General features: G+C 47.3%; 1 protein-coding gene across 1 annotated transcript in view; it reads left to right on the forward strand.

Moving 5' to 3' along the window:
• Nucleotides 1-264: 264 nt before the first annotated feature.
• Nucleotides 265-21,854, forward strand: part of SEL1L3 (SEL1L family member 3) — a 106,144-nt gene continuing 84,554 nt past the window's right edge. Inside the window, exons 1-2 of the mRNA XM_069494200.1 lie at nucleotides 265-429; nucleotides 12,378-12,948. Of these exons, the coding sequence (XP_069350301.1) occupies nucleotides 265-429; nucleotides 12,378-12,948 (736 nt within the window). The remainder of the gene's footprint in view (nucleotides 430-12,377; nucleotides 12,949-21,854) is intronic.

A 21,854-nucleotide genomic window follows, 5' to 3' on the forward strand; every position in this document is an offset into this window, starting at 1 on the left:
CTGGGAGGCGGGCTGGGCAGGGAGGCAGAGGGGAGGGAGGGGACGGGGACTGGGAGGCGGGGAGGAGCCGGCGCTCGGCTGGGGCTGCGGGGGCGGCGACGGCGGGAGCGGCAGTGGCGGCGGCGGCGGGTCCGGCGGTGGCGGCAGGTGGCCCAGCGCGCGGCGGCCGGCCCGGCCGGGGGCGGGCGGGAAGGTGGCGCCTCGGGCGGGGGCCGGTCCCTGCACCAGGTGACCTGTTCCGGCCCGGATCCGGGCGGCCTCGCCATGCAGCGGCGCGGCGCGGGGCTCGGGTGGCCGCGGCAGCAGCAGCAGCAACCCCCGCCGCCCGCGGTCGGCCCCCGGGCTGCAGCTATGGCCCCCCCGAGCGGCGGTGTCCCCCCGGGCCTCGGCGGCCGCCCTGCCTGCGCGCTGCTCCTGCTCTGCTACCTGGTGAGCGCCGGACCCTGCTCGGGTCCTCCCCTCCGCGCGGGGCCCTGGGGACGCGGGTGGGGGCGGCCGGGGATCCCCGCCAAGCGGGGCGGGGACGCCGCTGCTAGTTTTCTCTCTTCCTGGCCGCTGCGCCCCGGGCGCTCCCAGCACCTGGAATGGGTACCCGGGGCGTGGAGAGGGGCGCGTAGACCGGACTTGCCGCGCTGCTTCTCTCGCTCGTGTCCATTCCTCTCGCTCCCAGACTCGTTCTAGACCTGGGTCAGGTTCCCCTGGAGACCCCTTCTTGTCCTCCACTCTATCTGGGAGCCTCGCCACCCCGCGTTCGCTCTCCGCCCCGCCGCGCGCTGCTCTCCAGCCTCCTCCCCACCCTCCTGGGCTTCCCTCTCGATCTTCTCGCCGCTCCTTTCCTTCCCTTGCCCAACTTCGCCTCTTTCTCTTCGCGCCCGCCACCCGCCTCGACCCTCCTTTCAGTTTCCACCGGGTCCTCGCGGCCCGGACGGCTTTCTGTAAACGCACCTCGCATCTCCAGCGCTCTTCAACTCCTCCTTGGTCACTCCAGCCAAGTTGCAGATGCCAGAAAGACATCTAGCTCTCTCTAACACGCTTACCGCCAGAGTGGCGACTTTAGTTGCGTCTTGAACATTGTCATTTCAGAGAATATGTTTGGCTCATGCGTGTTAGTTTGCAATTTGCACACTTTTGGCTTCTGTTTTAGTCATTGACTAAATGGCAGTAACCTATTTTTCAAAACCAATTCATTTTAAATACCAGAGTAATTTAGACCCTCAGAACAAGGTGGGGAAATATTTCTCAATTCCTTTGTTGGCTTGCTTTCTTCTGTTTTGAATTCTCCTAAACAATAGTAAATTTGCAGAAGGCGACACCCTTCCTGCCCAGCCTACCTTATGTCCCGGATCCTGCAGAAACCTTGGGTTATATCGCCATATATTACTGTAAATAAATGAAATGGAAAATGCTGAATCATGAAACTGATGTAATAGGAAATTCACAGAATGCTAAAAAAAAAAAAATTGAGCAGTGTCATTGTCCAAAATTATTTTCATTTATGTGGCATTGTCATTATTTGGAGTCTTTCTTCGTAGAAGCTAAAAACTGCTTAGGAGGTACTGGCAGGAGTTAGAATTTGATTCTGAAGAAATTTCCTACCCAGCCCAAGTTTCTTGTAACGCGTTTTACTTCTTAGATGTTTCATTTCTTGAAGCAAGAGCGTGTAAAAATGCAAATTGTACTTCTGCCTTTGCATCTACCTGTTGAGCAATTCGTGCTTTTACTCATATTTCAAAATTGGCCAACACCAAATTTTGTGGTTGGATTTACTTATTTTCATAAGAAGTTGTCAGTTAATATGAATGGTTTTTTTGCCCAAGAGATATTATTATTTAATATTTATGGCACAAGTTTATAGCACACAGGCTCATAAATAAAACTGCCATAACAAATGACAAGATTTCAGTTTAAACAGATGATCCCTGTACACGAGGCGCTGCTGGCTACCCACAGAAACAGCAATGATGTAGTAGAGCAGTGAAACATTAATGCACAGGTGGTCTAGAAAGTTCCACATGGAAATCTCCAGACCTGGCAAAGACTGACTACTTCTTGACAGTTCAAGAAATCAGAGTAACAAGAGCAAAGCCTAAGGGCCTAAGTGCGACGTGTGAACAGAGACAGGATGGAGAAAGTACAAAAGTTCTGTAGGGACCCAGGGGCACATGAGAGAAGGGATCACAGACAGGGAAGAATGATGCATGGTAAGACTAGAGTGACACAGTGAAGTGGTGAGCAGGGCCCTGGAAAGAGAGATTATAGAAAATACTGTAATGTGGAAAATAACTAGAGCATGGATGAATGTCTTGGCAGAGAGGGAAGGAATGGATTTTGGAACCTCATGGAGGGGGAAATGTCAGATTTCCTGCCTCTGTGTGCTTCCTTCAGATGAGCTTCTGACATGCTGCTGTACAAGAAAGACTTTGATAAACAAGAGAGCCATTTTGCAACGGAGTGAGAACGTTTTGTGAACCCAAGAAACAAAAGCAAAAGGTCTTCACATTTTGTTCTACAAGTCTAGGGATTTTGCTCCCTACATATGTGCTACCTGAGGTCCTACTGGAAGGTAAGACTTCTTGACCTTGGAGAAGCTTGGTGTGTGAACTGGGGAAAATGGAAACATCTATATGAAACACATGAAAAACATGATACAACAGAAAAAATACAAATGCATACTTGTGTACATTCTGCTCAATCAAGGAATGCTTCCCGGAGGAAGTGACTGGTCAGTGGGATGAGGTGGGCAGGTGGAGGGTACAGGTGGAACACAATGGCTGGGCAGGATCTCAGAATATGTAGACGCTAGAGGCAGAAAGCTATTCCATAATTTGGAAGCCTAAGTAGTAATAGTAATAGCTTGCATTGTGCTAAGTCAGTTATAGGCATTATCCAATACCAATCTTAACAACAACCCTGTGAGATAGGAGCTATTATGATCTCCATTTAGATGAGGTAACAGAGGCTCAGAGATGTTAAGTTAGTTGCCCCAGGACACACAGTCTGAGATTGAAATCAAAGTCTGTCCACCTCTAGAGCCCCAGCTGTAATCCATGCTAGTTTACTGCTTTCTGCATTTTGCTGCTTGGAACCCACTTTTCTCGTACCTAGCTACATAGATGTACTGGCCATTAGCAAAGCTCTGGCAATTAACAGCTACTGTGCAGTCAACCAGGATGTGAGGTCATGTCTAAAGTAATCTAAAATGTACAAAGCAGGAAGTGCAGGCCACAGAATAGAAGCAGGATGTTAAAGAAAAAAAAGGTAAAGCCCAGAAAATATTTACCATCAGTAACGGAGAGGTAAAGGACTGGGTCTTTATATATAGTCCAGAGACAGCTGGTGGGGTTTAGCATTTGAGTCTGTGTGAACGTGTATCGAGTGTACAGTGAGTGTGCCTTGGAATGCATTCCAAAGCCAAATTGTCCATGATTTGGAGACCAGTTCCTGTTCTGTGTTATCTTCACCTATTTGCCTGTTCGCAAGGGCTAGAGGTTGAGCGTGGCTTCTGAACAGATGCCTTTAAGCCCCTGCCCTCGTGGGAAGCATGCTTCCTGGACTTGGGGTCTTGAGGAGGTGGCTACCTTCCTCCTCCTCCAGCTGGGACAGCGTAACCTTCAGTGTCAGCTCAGGAACAGTGCTGTGACTGTAGCTAGGATACTGCCAAAGCATGAATAATTGTGATGAGGCCTGAAAGATAAGTCACGGAACGATGCCAAACAGATTTCTGAAAAGATGATCCCTGGTTCCAGTGGCTGCCAGAAAATTCTGAGGTCACCAAAGGTCAAGATGCAGAGAGCCTCCTCAGAGAGGGTGAGGGCTTCGAAAGCAAAGGGTAATGAAATTGCCTCTGCTGAGGTCCCTGGTGCTGGTGCTGTGCTCCCCATGGGACTCATTCCCCCAGTGCACCCCCTTGCCATTTTCTAACTAACACTCACCTTCCTCCAAAGTTGGCTGGAACCAGCCTGAGGCTGCCCCAGCTCCGTCTGTGGCAATGGCACTTCCAGAAGGTGGTTCTGGCCATCTCCAACTCTGGTCTGGAATGTGTAATGTTTTCTTACATAAAAATTAAATCTCACGATGGCCAGTATTGATGTCAGCTGTACAGCTGAATGTTCAGAGTAGACATTTCCGTTTGTTAGACAATCAGAAGACAAAGAAATAAGAGGACATTAACAGCACAGACGTATGTGGGGACACCTAGCAGACGGTGGCTGTGTCTTGTCCAGGATTCTCCTTAAGTGTCTGCACATCATCCGTTATCCATCCAGGAGTGCTCATTAACCCCTTACTGTGTGTGCAATGCAGGACATAGAAGATCAAAACCAGGTGAAGAGACCCGCAGTCATCCAGCTCGAGGAGTGGTTTATGAGTATTTGAAATGCAGAGACAATATCCAAATTTCATGTCAGCCAATAGCTTCCATAGTCATCCTGACCCAGCTTCTAAAACCTCCCGGCTGTGGTGTTTGCTCCTTGCCTTCTATTTCTTCTGGCTGCCTCTTGGCAAAGGGCAGGGGAAAGGTAGCAGAGAAGAAATAAAGAACCCAGGCAATTTGCCGAGAAGATGGATAGACCCAAGTGGCCCATAAATAGCCTAAAGTGAATCCAGTTACCGTGTTTATTGGCTCATCACGTTCCCCTGAGAACGGATCCGAGGGGCAGGAGGCCTGGGCAGCGTGTGAGGAATTGCTGGTGAGATCCGGCTTTGGCAGCCCCGTTTCCCTCCTTACCCGAGGGAGGGCTCGATGGTGCCAGGGAGGGGCTCAGTCCGGTGTGTGTGTTTGTGGGTGGGGTGATGCCTCCCCTCCCCAGGCTCGAGGCATACTGACGCACCCTTTCAAGTGGAATGAGCTGAGTCTCAAGATTTCTTCACCTGTAGCCAGAAAGTGGTGACAGGTGTCAAGGCAAGTGGGTGAGTCAAGGACACCGTTTTGGGTGTTTCTGGAAGGCAAGAGGCACACCGTTGCTGACTTTGGAGTCAGCCAACACGGATTTGAATTTTGGTTCTGCTTTTTAGTTGCTGGTTGACCTTGGGCAAGTTACTTGCCCTCTCTGAGTCCAACTCATTCCCTCTGCTGTAAAACTAGAATGCTATCTCCCTTGCAGGACTGTTGCGAGGATTAGGTTAGACATGAGTTCTATGAAGTTCTGTGTGAGAGGATGGGGTTGGAAATGAGAAAAAACATAGAACTCATCTGTCCCAGTGCCCAGCACACAGTAGAAACTCAATGAAATAAAACCAAACCAGCCTTTGTTACCCTTCTATGATTTGAGTGAGAAAGAAACAGCATATTAAATAGTATTGCAGGGGGAGATCTTACACAACCAGGAATATTGATCGTTATGGTGAAGGTGTTTCTCTAGCCCGCTCTCAGGTTGGGAAAGAGTAGTGCTCAACTGGGAAATGTTTCTCACGGCACATCTTGATTTTGAAGTCCATATTGACATCATCACCCATTTTGCTTAATTGCATGCTTTGTTGACATAAACAGAATTTTTGCTTCTGTCTAGTCAGCAGAAATTGGAGAAATAAGCCTGTGAAGGCAATACAATTACCTTTTTGACCTCTGGAAAGTGAGATCCAGCCAGAAGAAAGCCCTCATGAGCCAGGGTTTTCTTAGGTGACTAATGGGCTGGAATGGTCAAGAATGAGAAACACAGAACTCCGTCATTGTTTGTGTATCAGACCTTCCCACGTACGCGTATAAATGTAAATGAACTTCCCACAGTGAGACCTGAATGATTTAAAATTTTCCAGTCTCTCTGTCCCTTCCTTAAATACTGAGTGGACCATATAGAGAACAGGGCCAAGTTTTCTCAGCTCTTTGGAACAAGGGAGGGTTATTTGAATAGAGTTTCTTTTCATTGATTTTGTTTAAAGGAATCAAATGCAGTCATCCTAAAAGAAGTTTAGGCAGTACTGATAGTTTTTTTTTCCATCCAGAAGATACATAAATTCATCTGCTTCTTGATTCCCAGGCTGAATTCAATGCATTTAGATCTCCTATTTTGGGTCTTCTATCATGAAAACACATTAACTGGCCCATTTCTTTCTTTTCTAAAAAAATTTACAATACAAGCACACTTACACAGAGGCAAAGGAATCTATGTTTGGTGACTGTGCGTGACATTGTCAAATTTGACTTTGATTAGGGTTCACATCTGGTATAAACAGATATTTGAGGGCCCAGGCATCTTTCAGAGCCCAGCTCTGTTGGGCGTAGAGTGGATTATTAGCTTTTGAGGTGGAACGTCTATGTGGCTGCCTAAATGGCATAATTTGAGGGGCACAGAAATGCCCCTTTACACCCCGAATATCTTGCTTAGAGCTGCGGTACATTTGGGCTGTGCTTTTAAGGCACTGTCTTCACAAAGCTGGCGCAGGAATACAGATACGTGACATTACCTCTGCCTTTTTTTTTAGTCTCACAGTAACATGGATGAACTTGCCAGGTGAATAGGAGTCCAGCAGAGGGTGGAGGGATGGGAAATTTTTTGAATTTAATTTGTGTTTTTGGTGCGGAGTAATGAAAAAGTTCTAGAATGTAGGGCAGTTGTCTGGGGGGACAAAATAGCTGGGGGGAGGTCCACCCCAGATGAGTAAAGTGGGTGCCAAGGTGCCACCTTCCCCAGGCAGCTCTGACCCTGGGGCCCCGTGAGATGTCAAAGGGTGAGGGCTCTCTGCCAGGCGTTAATGAGGCTGGAGGAAAAGTAGAGAACAGCGTGGGGGAAGTGCATAAGAAAACTTATGAACGCAAAGAAAGGGGCAGTGGGGGCCCCAGACTGGATCAGGTCTTTTGGTTTATATGTAGGGTCCTCCAGGGCCACTGAGGCACCTGGCAGAAGCGCCCATGCCCAGAACTTTATTTCGGCAAGAAACACTAGGTTCCTACTGTGTGCCAAGCTCTGTCTTGGAAGCTGGAGACATAACAGTGACATGGACTCTGACCTCATAGTTTCTAAACGAAGGAACGTGTGGGTAAATTTTTAGCTTATGTTAATGCAACCTGGCATGTGAAAATACCTATGAAGGTTGGACACGTGTCATGCCTGTAGCTGAAACTCTTCAAGTTAATTGCCTTATTTTCCTGGCAGGAAGCAGCTTATAACCACACACATGACTTGAGCCAGGAAATCAGCTTCAGTTTAATCAATATTTACAGTGTGATGTGTTGCTAATCGGTGTTGGTTTTGTACATAACAGAGGTAGCCACAACTCATGGTGTGGTCGCTGCCCACTGGGTCTGCTCCAGCCCACGAGGTGGTGGCTTCCTTCATCACACAGGCACCCCAAAGCGCCTTCTCAAGGGGTGCAGACCTGTGGCTCTGCACAGGCCACCTGCGGTGAGTTTGAGGCTCTCTTTGGAGCCAGCACTTCCGCATTATGTTGGTGGGGGGGGAATATTGCCTCATCCCTGAAGTTGCTGTGAAGCTGCTCTTGTCTTATACTTAAGCTGTCACTCAGGCTTCTTACATTTCTCGAATAATCCATCTCAGTCCATGCAACTTTGTCTCTTTGCCCAGCCCAGCTTCACTTTCTCATTGATTTAGATGTTTTCTGAAAGAAACAATAGCAAGATGTCAGCACCCACCATCAGGGAACCTTAGAAAAATATGGAGTCAAGCGCCGTCAACTGCACATATAGGAAATTATGCTAACTGGGTTATTCATCCCATTTCTCCTCTAGGATAACTCCTTACAAAGCATATCTTCTGTCACCTTGTGTTCTTCAGAACTCTATGTAGAATAAAAGCTTGATAATCTAGAACGGTGGTTAGCAAGCTACGGCCCATGGGCCAATCCAGCCAGCTGCCTGTATTTGTCAACATTGTGTGTCGGACCACAGCCATGTGTTCATTCGGTCGTGTGTCCCTAAAGCTGTTTTCATGCTGATGCCGCAGAATTGAGTAGTTGCAATAGACACCGAGTGGCTCGCAAAACCCCAAATATTTACTTACCATCTGGCCATTGTTTTACAGAAAAAGCCTGCTGGCCTAAAATCTAGAATATCACCACCCAGTAGAAATATAAGGTGAGACACAAATGCAAGCCACGTATGTAATTTTAAATTCTCAAGTAGCCACATTAAAAAAGTAAACGGAACTAATTTCAATAATACATTTTTTTGAACTCAATGTATCCAAATATCATTTCAACATACAAGCAATATGAAAATTATTAATGAGATCTTTCACAGCCTCTTTTTTATACTAAGGCTTTGAAATCCAGTGTACGTATTATACTCACAGCCCATCTCAAGACCAGCCACATTACAAGTGCTCAGTATGACTTGTGCCTACTCAGGTTGGATAGCATATGTCTAAATTCACATCTCTTGGGTTAGTTTTACTGCAGTTGAGACTCTGAAATGGGTGAAAATAAAGTAATCGTCATATGAGTATGCAGAGATTTTCTTTGAGGCAGAATTTGGAGGGAAGGCTCTGGAGAGGTGCATGGTGAGGTGTGTATATACTGTCTTTATCCGCAGTGTTACGAGCATGGCCAAAACCGAATCTCTGCTCAACGGGCTGTGCTTACTAATGGAGAAAAGTGGACTGGTGCCTCTTTGGCATTAAGCTGTGAAATAATGAACATGATTACTATTAACTGCACTTTTCTAGTGAAATCAAATGGTCATTCTGTTTAAAAGAGAGTTTCACTGGAGTTCCTAGCATCAGCATTAAAAATGTGACCAAAAAGAAAAAACTGAACCAGGAGAACTGGGTCTGGGTAAGTTTTTAAGGTATATGTGAAAAGAATGAGGAAGAGGTTTTAAGTCATTCTTCCGAAAAGAACACAGTGCGATATTTAACATACCATGACATGTCCTGGACTCCGTGCTGCCTGTTGTCTCCCTAAATAAGCATCGTGTTCTTCCCGTCGATTTCGTGAGGGAAGGATTCGGGGCTTTGCTTTGGAATACGGCGCGCTGGCTGCTCGTGCTGCTCTGCTGCTCCAGCTTCCGTGGGCACCGGTGACTGCTGGCTTTGGGTGAAACACTGTTGTGAGCTTCACAGCTTGAGTCCCCTCTCGAGAGTGGGGGCAACACCTTGGCACACCTGGCTGAATGAATGAACCGCCGCTGTGGGCGGATACCTGGCGCGTCTCTGTTCGTGTGGGAGCAGGATTCAGCCTGGAGTTCCCAGGCGGTCGGGAAATGGGGCTCTGTAGTCTTGCAGTTCTGTGCGATGGGGTGGGAACGTGGGAGCGGGTGGAGGGGAGAAAAGGAGCCAGGTTCCCGGGCTTGCCTCTGCTAACCCACCAGCCGGGGTGTCTGCAGAATGCCGGAGCGGACGGGCTCATCACCAAGGGCTCATCCACTCTAACATTCGCTACTTGTAATTATAAGATTATTTTTATATTTGTTTACTCCCCCCCCATAATTTGGCAGTATAAACAAGAACATAAAACAATTGAACCCCTCCCTGCGGGGGCAGACAGTTTGGACTGTGACCCCCTCTTTCTTCCCACCGATTTCCCATGACTCATCCAGAGGAATGGCTGGCCCCGTGCCTGTTCTCCCGCTGCCACTGCGGAAGCCACATTTGCCACTTTCACCTTTTAGGATGGTTGCTTTCTTCTCACTCCTCCCCTTTTAAAAAAATTCACTTGATACGGAATTCAAAAATTAAGGAAGAACATAAGTGCATCTGTCTCTCTTATCCTGTCTCCTGGTTACATCATCCTTACGCTTGTGAGCAACCAGTGATAAGCGTATTCAAGTGAATAGGCACGCGCACACACACACATTTAACCCAAGTGGTATTTAGGAACCTGTTTTTTAAAAAACAAACAAAAAACCTTTCAGAGATCATTCCTTTATCTGTACATGAAGATCTTCCTCTTTTTAATATCTGTATAGTACTCTGTGAATGGACGCACTATAATTTATTTAACTAGCTCCTTCTTGATGGGCATTTAGGCTTCCCATCTTTTGCTATACAGTGCTGCAGTGAAAATTTATGCATACGTAACTCATTTTGCAGAGATTTGAGTGTATTTGTAGGATAAATTCCTATAGGTGGAATTACTGGGCCAGAGGGTGGGTACATTTATAGTTTTGCTAGATATTGCTTGATTGGCCCGGTAGAGATTACTGCCACCAGCAGTCCATAAGAGGCCATGCTTCCCTGTACTCTGGCTAGCATAAGGTGTTATCCGACTTTTTGATCTTCGTGAATCTAATAGGTTAAAAATGGTATCTGAGTGTAGTTTCAATCTGCATTTCTCTTGCTATGAGTGAGAATTCACGTATCGATGAACTGTGTCATTTGCTCAGTTTTCTAATGGATTGTTAGCCTTGTTTCTAATGTCAGTTGCTTTAAAAGGGAAACACCCCCTTTTGCAGAAACCTTCATTGATTCTTTGCTATCAGTAGAATAAAAGTCCACATTGTTTGGGCTGGAACTCAGTGCTCTCCAGGGCCCAAACCCTGTCTTTCTTTCCGACCCCATATCCCCATTTCCACACAGCTGCTCGCTGTTCCCTAAGTACACCTGCCCTTCCCTGTCTCTTGCCCCTCACGCTCTTTACGCCACTTGCAGTGCCTTTCCTTTGCATCTCTGTTGGAAGAACTTCTCTTCATCCCTCAAAGCCCAGTTGAAATACCATTTCTTCCATAAAGCCTGTCCTAGACCCCCCAAGTCAGAATTACTCTCTCTGGTGCTGTGTTCCTTTGGGCTTGTTTATAGTTTGACTGGAGCAGGGACCACGCTCTGCCTATATCACTGTTATTTATAACTGTGATTTCCTGATACCAGACTTCATGTCTTGTTCACCTTTGCCTCTCCTATAGCTTTAAGCCAGAATTAGAAAAAAGAGTCTTTATTTCTTCTTTCCTGGGAGGAGACCAAAGTGACCTTTTTCTTTAAAATTTTGGCAAAAACATTTATAAAATAAAATGTCCCATTTTAACCGTGAAGTGTACAGTTTCAGTAGTGTTAAGTAAATTCACATTGTTGTGCAACCATCACCACCTTCCATCTCTGGCACTATTTTCATCACTGAAACCCTATTAAACACTAACTCCTTGTTCCCCACTCCCCCATACCCTAGGGACCTCTATTTTACTTTCTGTCTCTGTGATTTTGACTACCTAGGTACCTCATATAAGTGGATTATACAATATCCACTGTTCTTTGAGTCTACCTTGCTTCACTTAACATCATGTCTTCAAAATTCATCTGTCTTTTAGCCTATATCAGAATTGCATTCCTTTTTAGGCCTGAATAATATTCCATCGTATGTATATACCACATTTTGTTTATCCATTCATCCACTGATGGACCCTGGGGTTGGTTTTAGTTACTGTGAATAATGCTGCTATGAACATGAGTGTACAAACATCTCTTCAAGTCCTTGCCGTCACCTCTTTTGGGTATATACCCGGAAGTGAAATTGTGGGATCGTACTATATGATAATCCCATGTTTAATTTTTTTGAGGAACTGACGTATTGTTTTCCATAGCAGCTGCACCATTTCACATTCTCACTAACAGTGCACAAGCGTTTCCATTTCTCCACATCCTCACCAACATTTGTTATTTTTTGGTTTTTTGATAAATAGCAACCCTAATGGGTGTGAAGTGGTCCGAAGTGACCTTTTTGCTATTGTGTTTTAGATTCCTGAATCACAAAGCCATATTTAGAAGAGCTCTTAGCACCCTTATATCAGCACCTCATGCTCAAAACATCGCCTTGGTTTCATGACTAGATAGATAAACACGCAGCTGAAATCTTTCCTGGCACATCGTGTAGCATCATCCATGGTGAAAGGCTGTCCACGGGCCCAGTCCACGGGCCCCGCCTGCCCGTGTGTGATCGGAGCCGTAGAAACCTCCCGCTGGGCCATCCGTCATGCAGGCTTGTCCTGGCTTAGAACTTACTAGAGAAAAATGAGCCAGGTTGGCATCCCGGTTATGTTCCCTCGAGGGTGCACTTTGAACCTTTCTCCCAGCCTTTGATTTGGCAGCATCCGACCCAGCATTTGAAGTCAGGACAATAGTTTGAAAGCGTCTGAAGCTGGGTTGTCTCTCTTTCATTCTAAGGCAGGTTCAGTTGCTGCTGGATTTGTTGTGAACTAGCTCCTCCGTTTAGAAACCAACTCTGGAATTATTGCCACGTAGCTTCAAAAGTCACGTTTTGATCAGCAGATGCCACTGAGTCTGGGGAGAGAGTTTAACGTGGCCTAATCTCTATTTGTGTTTTTGTTGGTTTTTCTCCGATCGTTCAGTAGGGGTTTCGACATCTTTTATCTTCCACATTCATTGCTTTATGTAGATTGACATTTTTTTATCCCAGGAAAGTAGTGATTAACATATCTGTTATTATGATAATTTTAAACTTTCTGTATTTCTTATTTTTTTTCCTCTCTTTTTCAGAACTTTGTACCATCGTTGGGTAGGCAGACTGCACTAACGACATCCGTGATACCCAAAGCCGAGCAGAGCGTGGCTTACAAAGACTTTATTTATTTTACTGTCTTTGAAGGAAACGTTCGCAACGTTTCTGAAGTCTCGGTGGAGTATTTGTGCTCCCAGCCCTGTGTTGTCAATTTGGAAGCGGTTGTTTCATCTGAGTTCAGAAGTAGCATTCCCGTGTACAAAAAAAGGTGGAAGAATGAGAAACATCTTCACACCAGCAGGACACAAATAGTGCATGTGAAATTTCCAAGCATTATGGTTTACAGAGATGATTATTTCATCAGACACTCCATCTCGGTATCTGCGGTGATACTGCGCGCCTGGATTACTCACAAATACGGTGGTGGAGACTCGAATGTTAAATGGGAGGAAAACTTGCTACACGCCGTGGCAAAGAATTACACTCTGCTGAAGACAGTCCCGCCCTTTGAACGCCCTTTCAAAGATCATCAAGTGTGCCTTGAGTGGAACATGGATTATATTTGGAACCTTCGGGCAAACAAGATTCCACAGTGTCCTCTGGAAAACGGTAGGTCATTTGCCTTGCTAGGAACCTAATTCTCATGTCTTCAGATAGCCCGTATCGTAAAAGGCTGGCAAGAGAAAATGCTTCTATTAGCGGTGGGGAGAAAAGGAAAGTGGAGGAACACACTGGGTCTGTAATTTTGGACTTTGGAGACAAAAGGAGAAAAATAAAAAGGGAAGAGAGGAGAAAGATTAGGAGAGAATTGGACGGAAGATGAAAGGGAGGGAGGGACAAAGTGGCCGTGGAAGGGAGACTTTGAGAGGTTTAGATCTGCTGTAAGTTGGAAAGGAGTACTGTCGCCACTGAAACAAGGAGTGGGAAAATCTTCTTCCCCTTCCCCTTCTCCTCAACGCCCCTCTCCTCCTGGGAGATTTCTGTTCTTTTTTTTTTTTTTTTTTTTGAGACAGAGTCTCACTCTGTTGCCCAGGCTAGAGTGCCGTGGTGTCAGCCTAGCTCACAGCAACCTCAAACTCCTGGGCTCAAGCAATCCTCCTGCCTCAGCCTCCCGAGTAGCTGGGACTACAGGCATGCACCACCATGCCCGGCTAATTTTTTCTGTATATATTTTTAGCTGTCCATATAATTTCTTTCTATTTTTAGTAGAGATGGGCTCTCGCTCTTGCTCAGGCTGGTCTCGAACTCCTGACCTCGAGCGATCCACCTGCCTCGGCCTCCCAGAGTGCTAGGATTATAGACGTGAGCCCCGGCGCCCAGCCGGTTTCTGTTCTTTTTAAGCAGCATGTTTTATCCTGGAAGAGATGAGAACCTGAAGGAGCCTTTGTGTCAGACAGAGAGGTTGTATCACAGAATGACAAATCCTGGCTGAGTTTGCCTCCTTCTTTGTCGATTTCTATCTATGTAACCCTGGAACTCTCTGAGCCTCAGTTTTCCTGTCTGTAAAATGGAGGTAGTGAGTAATTCACTCAGAGCAGTGTTGTGAGGATGTGAATGCTTAGTCCATCATCAGCACGCAGTAAAAAGTAGCTGTGATGCATTTTACCTTAAGTGCACATGGTCCCGGCCTCCACAGGACCGACGCAGGGGGCTCCCGGTGCTCTCCTGCCAGCAGCACTGGGGTTGAAGATCTCTGGCATACACAGAGAAGCAGGGCACTGACGTTCCCTCAGGGGCACGAGAAGCACCTTGCTCCATGGATGCCGAGTGCCTGCCTGCTCTTCTCCCGACCCCGCAGGCTCCCGGGCAGTGTTTCCTAGTGTGGCCCTAGAACCATCTGTGACAGAATCACCTAGTGCTCTTGCGCTGAATGCAGATTCCCAGGCCCCATAGTCTATCTACTCAGTCAGGATCTGTGGGAGCAAGGCCCTGGAATCTGCATTCTAAACACATCGCTTGTGACTCTGAATCACCCTAAAGCTGGAGACCCTCGGGCCAGGGGCAGAGCTGGTGGGACTGTGGTCCTACAGTTCCTGTCACGGGATCCCAAGGCAGGCTTGGTGAGTGGAAGAAATCCACGGGCCTGTGGCAACAGACCCTTCCGCAGGACGTGCTTGCCTGGTACCTCCTACTCTTCAACAGGACTTTGGGACCAGGTGACTTAAGGACACACACTCTAAGTTCCTCCTCTAGTGATCAACGTCTTGTCACCTCTGGGACTTGACTTCTGTCAAGCTGTCTTTGGGGAAACAATGGCTGTGGTGATTTCTTACTATTGCCCCAAAACTGCTCTGCATACGATGAGATCTTAAAGGACCTTTGCAACCATATATTTCAGTTGGTCCGAGGATACTTGCCATAGAAACAGCACATTTGACATTTTAAAAACTATTTTGAAATCATTGTAGATTCACAGAAAGTTGCAAAAATGGTAGAGAGTTTCTCCCCCCAGCTTCCCTAAGGGCAACACCCTCCATAGCTCTAGCACAGTATCAAAACCAGGGAACCAACGTAGATGTTGATCTAATACCAATTTCACCAGTTTTTACATGGACCGGGGTCTGTGAGTGTGTGTGTGTGTGTGTGTGTGTGTATTTGTAGTTCTATACAATTTTATCCTACATTTTGTTTTAATAGCCCTGTTCTGTGTCTGGCTTATTCCGAGTTTGTGCCACGCTTTAAATACAAAGGTACCTAGAAGATGAAGGCAAATTCCCCGTGTGTGTGTGCGTGTGTGTGTGTGTGTGTGTGTGCACATCGCGGGTAGGGTGGGGTGGGCAACTAAATGTCTGAAATAAGTCCAGCTGCGTCATTTTGATGATCAGTGTACATCCCTCTTCCAGGCAGAGCCCCATGCCAGCAGCTGGCTGGAATACCTTCCACCGGGCTACCTAATTGGCGAAGAAGAAGGAAGCACAGGGCGCACACAGCCACGGTTTTGCTTTGCCTCCGACGTTGTCAGGGCTTAATGGTTTCATTTCATGTTTGGCAAATCATGTATTTCTCATTGAAGACCGCCTGAATCGCAAGCTGGACGTTTCTAAATGAAACCATTTACGAAGTGGCTCAGTTCTCAGGGTGCCTGAACGTGCCCTTGCCATGTGAAACATCTCTTCCTTCTTTTGTTGTTCCTTCTCTTATTCACAAAGCCCGGGAATAGCGCAGTGGGTTTTTCTCCCCATCTTTTTCAGAGCATTACTTTTGGAATGAGAATTAAGCTAATAAAACCGTAATGCAGAGAAAAACCTTTTTTTTTTAAGTTAAAGTCACTGAAAATGGGGGGAAGCTCTGGGCACCCTCAAAACCAACTCTGTTGGCATAGCTATGACTTGTTTGCCCAAAAAGGGGAGCATATTCTCGCCCTGTCTTTAAAAGGCAGATTGCAGGAGCATCCGCAGCGGCCCTGTGGGAAGTGTCCACGACCTTTGTTCTGGATCTGGGCTGTGGACAGGGAAGGGGGCCAGGCCTCTGGCTGGTTCTTAGCAGGGGCTTCCTGATGAACAGGAGTCAAGTTGGAACAGCGAGATGGCATTAGCGAGGTGTGGGGCCGAGCCACGGGGCGCCTGTCATGCCTGGTCCCAATCCCACTCTGCGTCCGGCACTGATGTCGTGTTCCGGGAATGTTTTCTGTGTCAGGTGCCTGGTGTCCTGCAGTGGCCCTGCCTCTGATCTGAAGGACTCCCGGACTTGTTTTCATTTTCCTTTACGTTTATAAAGCAAGTCAAAGTCCCCGTGCACGGACACTCCAGGAGTGTGGTTGGAGTGTCCTCCACCACCGGTCAGCTGAGGCCCCCGAGGCGAGGGCTGCGTGTGCCCAGACACAGCCCTCGGTGGCTGATCTTTGCCAGGACCCGACCAGGCCCCTGGTCTGATTCTTGGTGGGGGACAGCAGCCTTATGTCTGGCCCTGCTGGGTAAACCTAACCCGGATGAGCAGTTGGCAGCCTTCCAGAACACGTGTGTGCCGGGGCTCAGCCACGTGCCCTTCCTGTGCACCTGTCCCTGCTGCATCCTGGGCGTGTGGGCCTAGGTGGCCACAGGCAGACAACATGTGTGGCTGCACCTATCGTGGCCTATTTCCTTGGGCGGGGGGACTGGGCGCTAGCTGTTGTCCCTCACAAGTCACATGTGTGCCTGACTCATGCCTGAGCTCACCGAAAGAAAGGAATCAACCTTGCAGGCCAGTGTCTCGGGCCCAGACCTGGGGGCCACCTGGATTTCTCTTCCTGTCACACCCTATTGTGAGAGTCACCTATGCTGTTGCTCCACCTGCAGACTGTGTGTAGGTCACACATTCAGCCACTCCTCACACGTCTCACTGCAAGTACTGCTGTCATCCTGGTCTGTCACCACCCTCCCGCCTGGACTCCTGCCCCTGCCTGCAAGCAGCCAGGGTGAGATGGTGACATCACTCCCTGCTTAAGCCCCCAGGTCCTCCCACTGCCCATTGATCCCAGGTAGGGTCAACCCGTGCCCCTTACTGGGACCTGTGGGGCCTGTCCCTGTCCCTTGCCAGCCTCATCTCCTACCCTGCACCCCCTTGCCCACCAGTTCCTAAGTGCACACGGGCCTGCTTGCTTCTCCTCGAGCATACCAAATTGATTCCCACTTGGGGACATTTGTGTGACCATCCCTGCCTCCTAAGTGCTCTTCTCCCTGCTCACTATGTGGCTTGCTTCCTTAGCTCACTCATGTCCTTGCTCAGATGCCATCTCATCCAGGCGGCTCCCCTGGCCACCTCGTCTAGGATGGCAGCCCCTCCCCTGCCTGTCATTGTCCACCTTTATTTCCTTCACAGCCTGGACAGTGTCATCAAATATATTCAATTGCTTATGTGCTTGTTTAGCGGTCCCAACCTTTTTGGCACCAGGGACTGGTTTCATGGAAGATGGTTTTTCCACGGACCAGGGGTGAGCGGGGTGGAGCTCAGGCTGTGATGCGTGGGCCATTTCCTAACAGGCCATGGACTGGTACCAGGCTGTGGCCCGGGGTTGGGGACCACAGTGCTTGTTGACTTCCTCCCACACTAGAAGGCAAGCTCCACAAGGCCAGGGGCCTTGTTTGCTGTGTCCCAGGGCCTGGCAGTAGGCACCCAGTGCCCCTTTGTCGGTGGAGTGAATGGGTGCTCTTAGCCAAGGGGGGAGGACAGCATTCTCTTACGCTCATGTGTGAGCGTCATACTGTGACAACACACTGGTGCCCCCATTCGGCCGTGTGGCCACAGAGGGAACATGTGGGGCAGGGGTGGCTGGGTTCCTTCCCTAGGCCCTCTGCACACACGCCAGGCTGCCCCAGCCAGAACCCACCGGGGCTGCGCTGGTTAAGGCTGCAGGCTCCTGCTCAGCCTTCCCCCTTTGCAACCACTGGTGAGCTCGGCTTTGCCACTGTAGTTCAAGTCTGTGATTCTCCACCCCTCTGCCTTTGCTAAAGCACTTCCCTTTATCTAGAATAGCTACCGTCCCGTCCCTGACTCCTCACCCCAACGCCTACCCCACAAGCCAACACCTCCCACACTGCCACCTTCCATGTCTTCTTGGCAAAGTCTTGCCCATATTTCAATAGCTTGCATTTCCAACCTTCCCCCTTCCTGACCCTGAAGTTTTGGATTTTTTTTTTTCCCCACAATCAGAAATTAACTCTCTAACCACTGGTATCCCAGAACTCTCTGTTGGTGCCTCTCCTGTGATGTGTATCATGTTCAGTTCAATTAGGCAAAGATTGAGTGAACGCCTACTATGTACCGATTTCTTAATCAAGTCTGGAGGCTCAAAGGTGAAGATGCAGTCCCTCTCTTTAAGGTGGTTATGTGGGAGGTCAAAACAGCTGCCGACAGTTGCAGCCACGCACTGTTCCTGAGTGCTCACTAGGTGCCAGGCGCTGTGCTAAGTGCTTTACACAGAGATCTAATGTAATCTGCCCGATACTCTACTGCCGCATTTACAGAGGAGGAAACTGAGTCAGAGAGGTAGAGTAGCTTGTCTCAAGTACACAGTTACTAATGATGGAGCTGGGATTTGTACGTGGGTAGGTTGGTTCCCAAACTCCACATGCAACCACTAGGCTATACTGCTGCATGATGTCATGAAGCTTGCTATTTATTTATTTTAAGTGATTTATTCATTGAGAAAAGTTCTGAGTTAGGCGCTTTGCTAGGCTCTTCACAGAGGTGACATTTGAACAGACTCGAAAGATGAGTAGAGTTCTTGCAGTCAGAGAAGGCATGAAGGGAAGGACATGCAGGCAGAGGGGAAGGCACGAGCCATGGCACATGCAGGAGAAAAGGCAGCCCGATGGGGCAATGCTGACGAGCCTGTATCCCTTGACATGAGGGATGCAGTGAAGTCTCATCTCACACACCAACTTGGGTTGACTGGGGGTGGCTGCCTAGACGTGGTGTTGAGAAGGATTCTGAGGCAGAGTCTGCACTTGGTGAGAAAGAGTGCCATGTCGACTGATTACTGTCTGCCGAGGTATGGAAATGTGGAGCAGCGACAAGCTTGTTATATATTTGTTCACCAAGGTAGAATGTCAGGTGTGAGATGGGCAATTCGGGAAATAAGACTAGAAAGGCAATTTAGGAGCACACTTCAAAGGTTCTTAAATGCCGTGTCAATGGGCATTAAACATTCTGTGTTAGTGTCTGCCTTTATGAACTTTTCTCTGATCTCCCTTCTTAGATAAGAAATTCTGGGGGAACATGGCAATTTCCTTCTTTTCTTTCACTAAAAATGCATTCTCATCTTAAGATCCAATGGATTGGAAGCATGATTTCTTATAACAAAATTCCATTACAACAAAGTGATTGAAAGTTAAATTAAGTGTTGGAGCCAGGCTTGACTTGTCTTTGTGAAAAAAGTTTATACAGCAGGACTATTCAAATCAATGGTATGATGACAACTTTTTGTAATTACAAGCTATATATTTGGCACTTAAAAAAAAACAGACCTAGTTTCTTTTTTCCCCAGTGAATGATGGTAGTCTGAATTTTTCGGTAATAACACTAATTAATGCCTAGCATCTGCATTGCCCTTTTTGATTTTCAAAACACTTTTTCCATGCACATTGTCTCATTTAATTCTCATAATAGTCACATGGGAAAGACAGTGTTATTCTCATCCTTTCGTTAACAAAGGAGAAAACTGAGACTCAGGGAGTTTGTCTAACTGGAGTCCAAACTTCCTGATTCTTTTGACTTTGTTATGCCGCCTCTCTGAAATATGCTAATACAGTCCTAACCCAGGTTCTAAATTAGAAGGAATACTTTATTTTTAAAGTTGAATTTTTATCGACGTGAATCATCCTGTTTTCTTCACCCACTGGACTTTGTGTCTTTAAAGCAGATTGGGTGGCTGAGGCCGAACAGCCTCCAAGGCCGCGGGTGGGGCGGCCTCCGGGTGTTCCTTCTCCCTGTTGCAGGGAAATGTGCTCTGAGCTTTTGTTCCCTTCTTTTTTAGCCAAAAAAGTCATACATGTAACCGTTGATAAAAGAAAAAGTTTGAATAGTGTAAAAGGGTTTAGGGGAAAGAGTAAGTTTCCACCCACCCCCAGTCTTCTGGTCCTATTCCCAGAAGCAAACTTATTAGTAACAGTTTCTCGTGTCTCCTTGCAGAAATGTTCTCTGCACACAGAAGTGTTCAGCTGTAGCCCCTTCTCTCCCTGCACAAGTGAGAGGATACTAGAAAGTCTGCCCGCACTCACTAATGGCATGGGAGAGATCTCTCTATATCAAGGCATGGTGCAGGAATTCATGCTTTTCAACGGCTCCTTAGCGTTCCTTCCATTGCCCGACAGCCCATAATTTATTTAATCTATCTTCTGCTGATGGTCACGCGGGTCAATTCTAGTCTTTTGCTTTTAACAACAAGGCTTCACTGAACATTCCTGTACATGTATCTTTGTGCACACATATAAGTATGTTTGGAGGGTAAATTAGTAGGAGTGATATTTATTCTTAAGACTCCTGGTATTGCATGTTCCACAGCCTTCCTTAGTAACACACTTCACACCGCCCAGTATCCTCTTTCGGGGAAGTTCTGACCTAAATCGTATTTGCTGGAAAACAGAGTTTTTATTCGCCGGCTTTGGCTTTAGAGAAAACCAAACGGCCTGACTGCCGCTGCCTTTTCAATGTCCTGTGTTTGGAAGACATTATGGCGTCACCTGTGCTCTAGCTTTACTTCTCCAAGTTGAAAAATCTTACCTTCTTTTTCCCCAGTTTCTGCATATTGACTTTGAGTCACGGCGATTCCTTACGTTGAGACGCTGTCACCTCTCCACATGTGGCTGAGGACCTCAGCAGTGTCAGTGTGGTGTGTTTGAGGCACATCCTGAGAAGGGCTTTGTTACAAGGAAAGGGGACCATCCCCAAAGCAAGGTGTCTGTGTCAGGACTCTGTACTGGAGAATGGCTGGGCTGTGGGGGCCCCTGCTGAGCCAGGCTCTAGCCTGAAGGAGGGGCCACGGTGGGGCCTTGGGCATTTAAGGTAGCACCAATTATCTAACCAATATAGAAATATTTCCGTGCGTTAGCCACTGGTGTAGCCACTCAAGGGGCATGCTAGCAGCTGAATGTCAGCTGAGTTTCTCTCTGGAAGGACTTGTAGGGAAGTGTGGTTAATGTTTTTAAAAGCCCATTCATTGGTCTGCAGTGGGGAGGCCAGGTTTGAGTCAGAGCTGAGCCTCTTATTCTGCTATACAGCCTGCAACTAGACACATTTTTCTTGTCTCCAAATGAAGGCGTTTGCACCATATAATACCTGATATCTCTTCTTGCTCTAAAATTTGAGGAAATAATGCAAGCAAAACAGCCAATGGGGAAGGGTTCTAAACATGAACTGTTTTCCTGACATTTTAGTTTATGTCTTAATGATGTCTTTTTTCCCCCCCCCTACCTTAACCTCCTCATGCAAGATAAGCCAAAGCAATGGATTTGGAGGAAGGACTTGAAAGAAGAGAGGTCATTATCTGGCTTAGGCATCATGATGCACATAATAGAATTGTGGAAAGTGTTGGGCAAAAAGGAGATTGTCCAAATGCTGAGTTGGCCACAGCTATATTCATTCATTCATTCATTCATCAAATATTTGTGGAGTCCCTTTCAAGTGCTGGGCCCTGTTCTAGGCTGCAGGGATGGAATAGCGAATGAAGTAAGGTCCCTGCCTTCATGGAGCTCACACTCTAGAGGAAATTGGACAAGCCACTAAACCTCTTTGCACCTAAGTTTTCCTAGGCAGGAAAACCTGTAAGTGCTTTGATAGTGGGTGGCACTGGCCCTGTTCCTCCCCATCTGTTGCCTGTGATAGGCAACTCCAATCAATGATAGTGCTTACTAGACAATAAGCCTACACGTTATCCTGGCCTAGATCAATTATGAAGTCCTTTCCTGCTCCAGAGTTCATTCCTCTTAATTACTTCTAATTATAATGAAGAGATAATATTTATAATGAGGGGAAACTACAGTAGACCTCCAAATTATAGAAGTATTGAAGCTACCGATTTTACAAGAAATCTACCATTC

Source organism: Eulemur rufifrons, chromosome 19 (genome assembly GCF_041146395.1).
Source record: "Eulemur rufifrons isolate Redbay chromosome 19, OSU_ERuf_1, whole genome shotgun sequence".
Taxonomy (NCBI): Eukaryota; Metazoa; Chordata; class Mammalia; order Primates; family Lemuridae; genus Eulemur; species Eulemur rufifrons.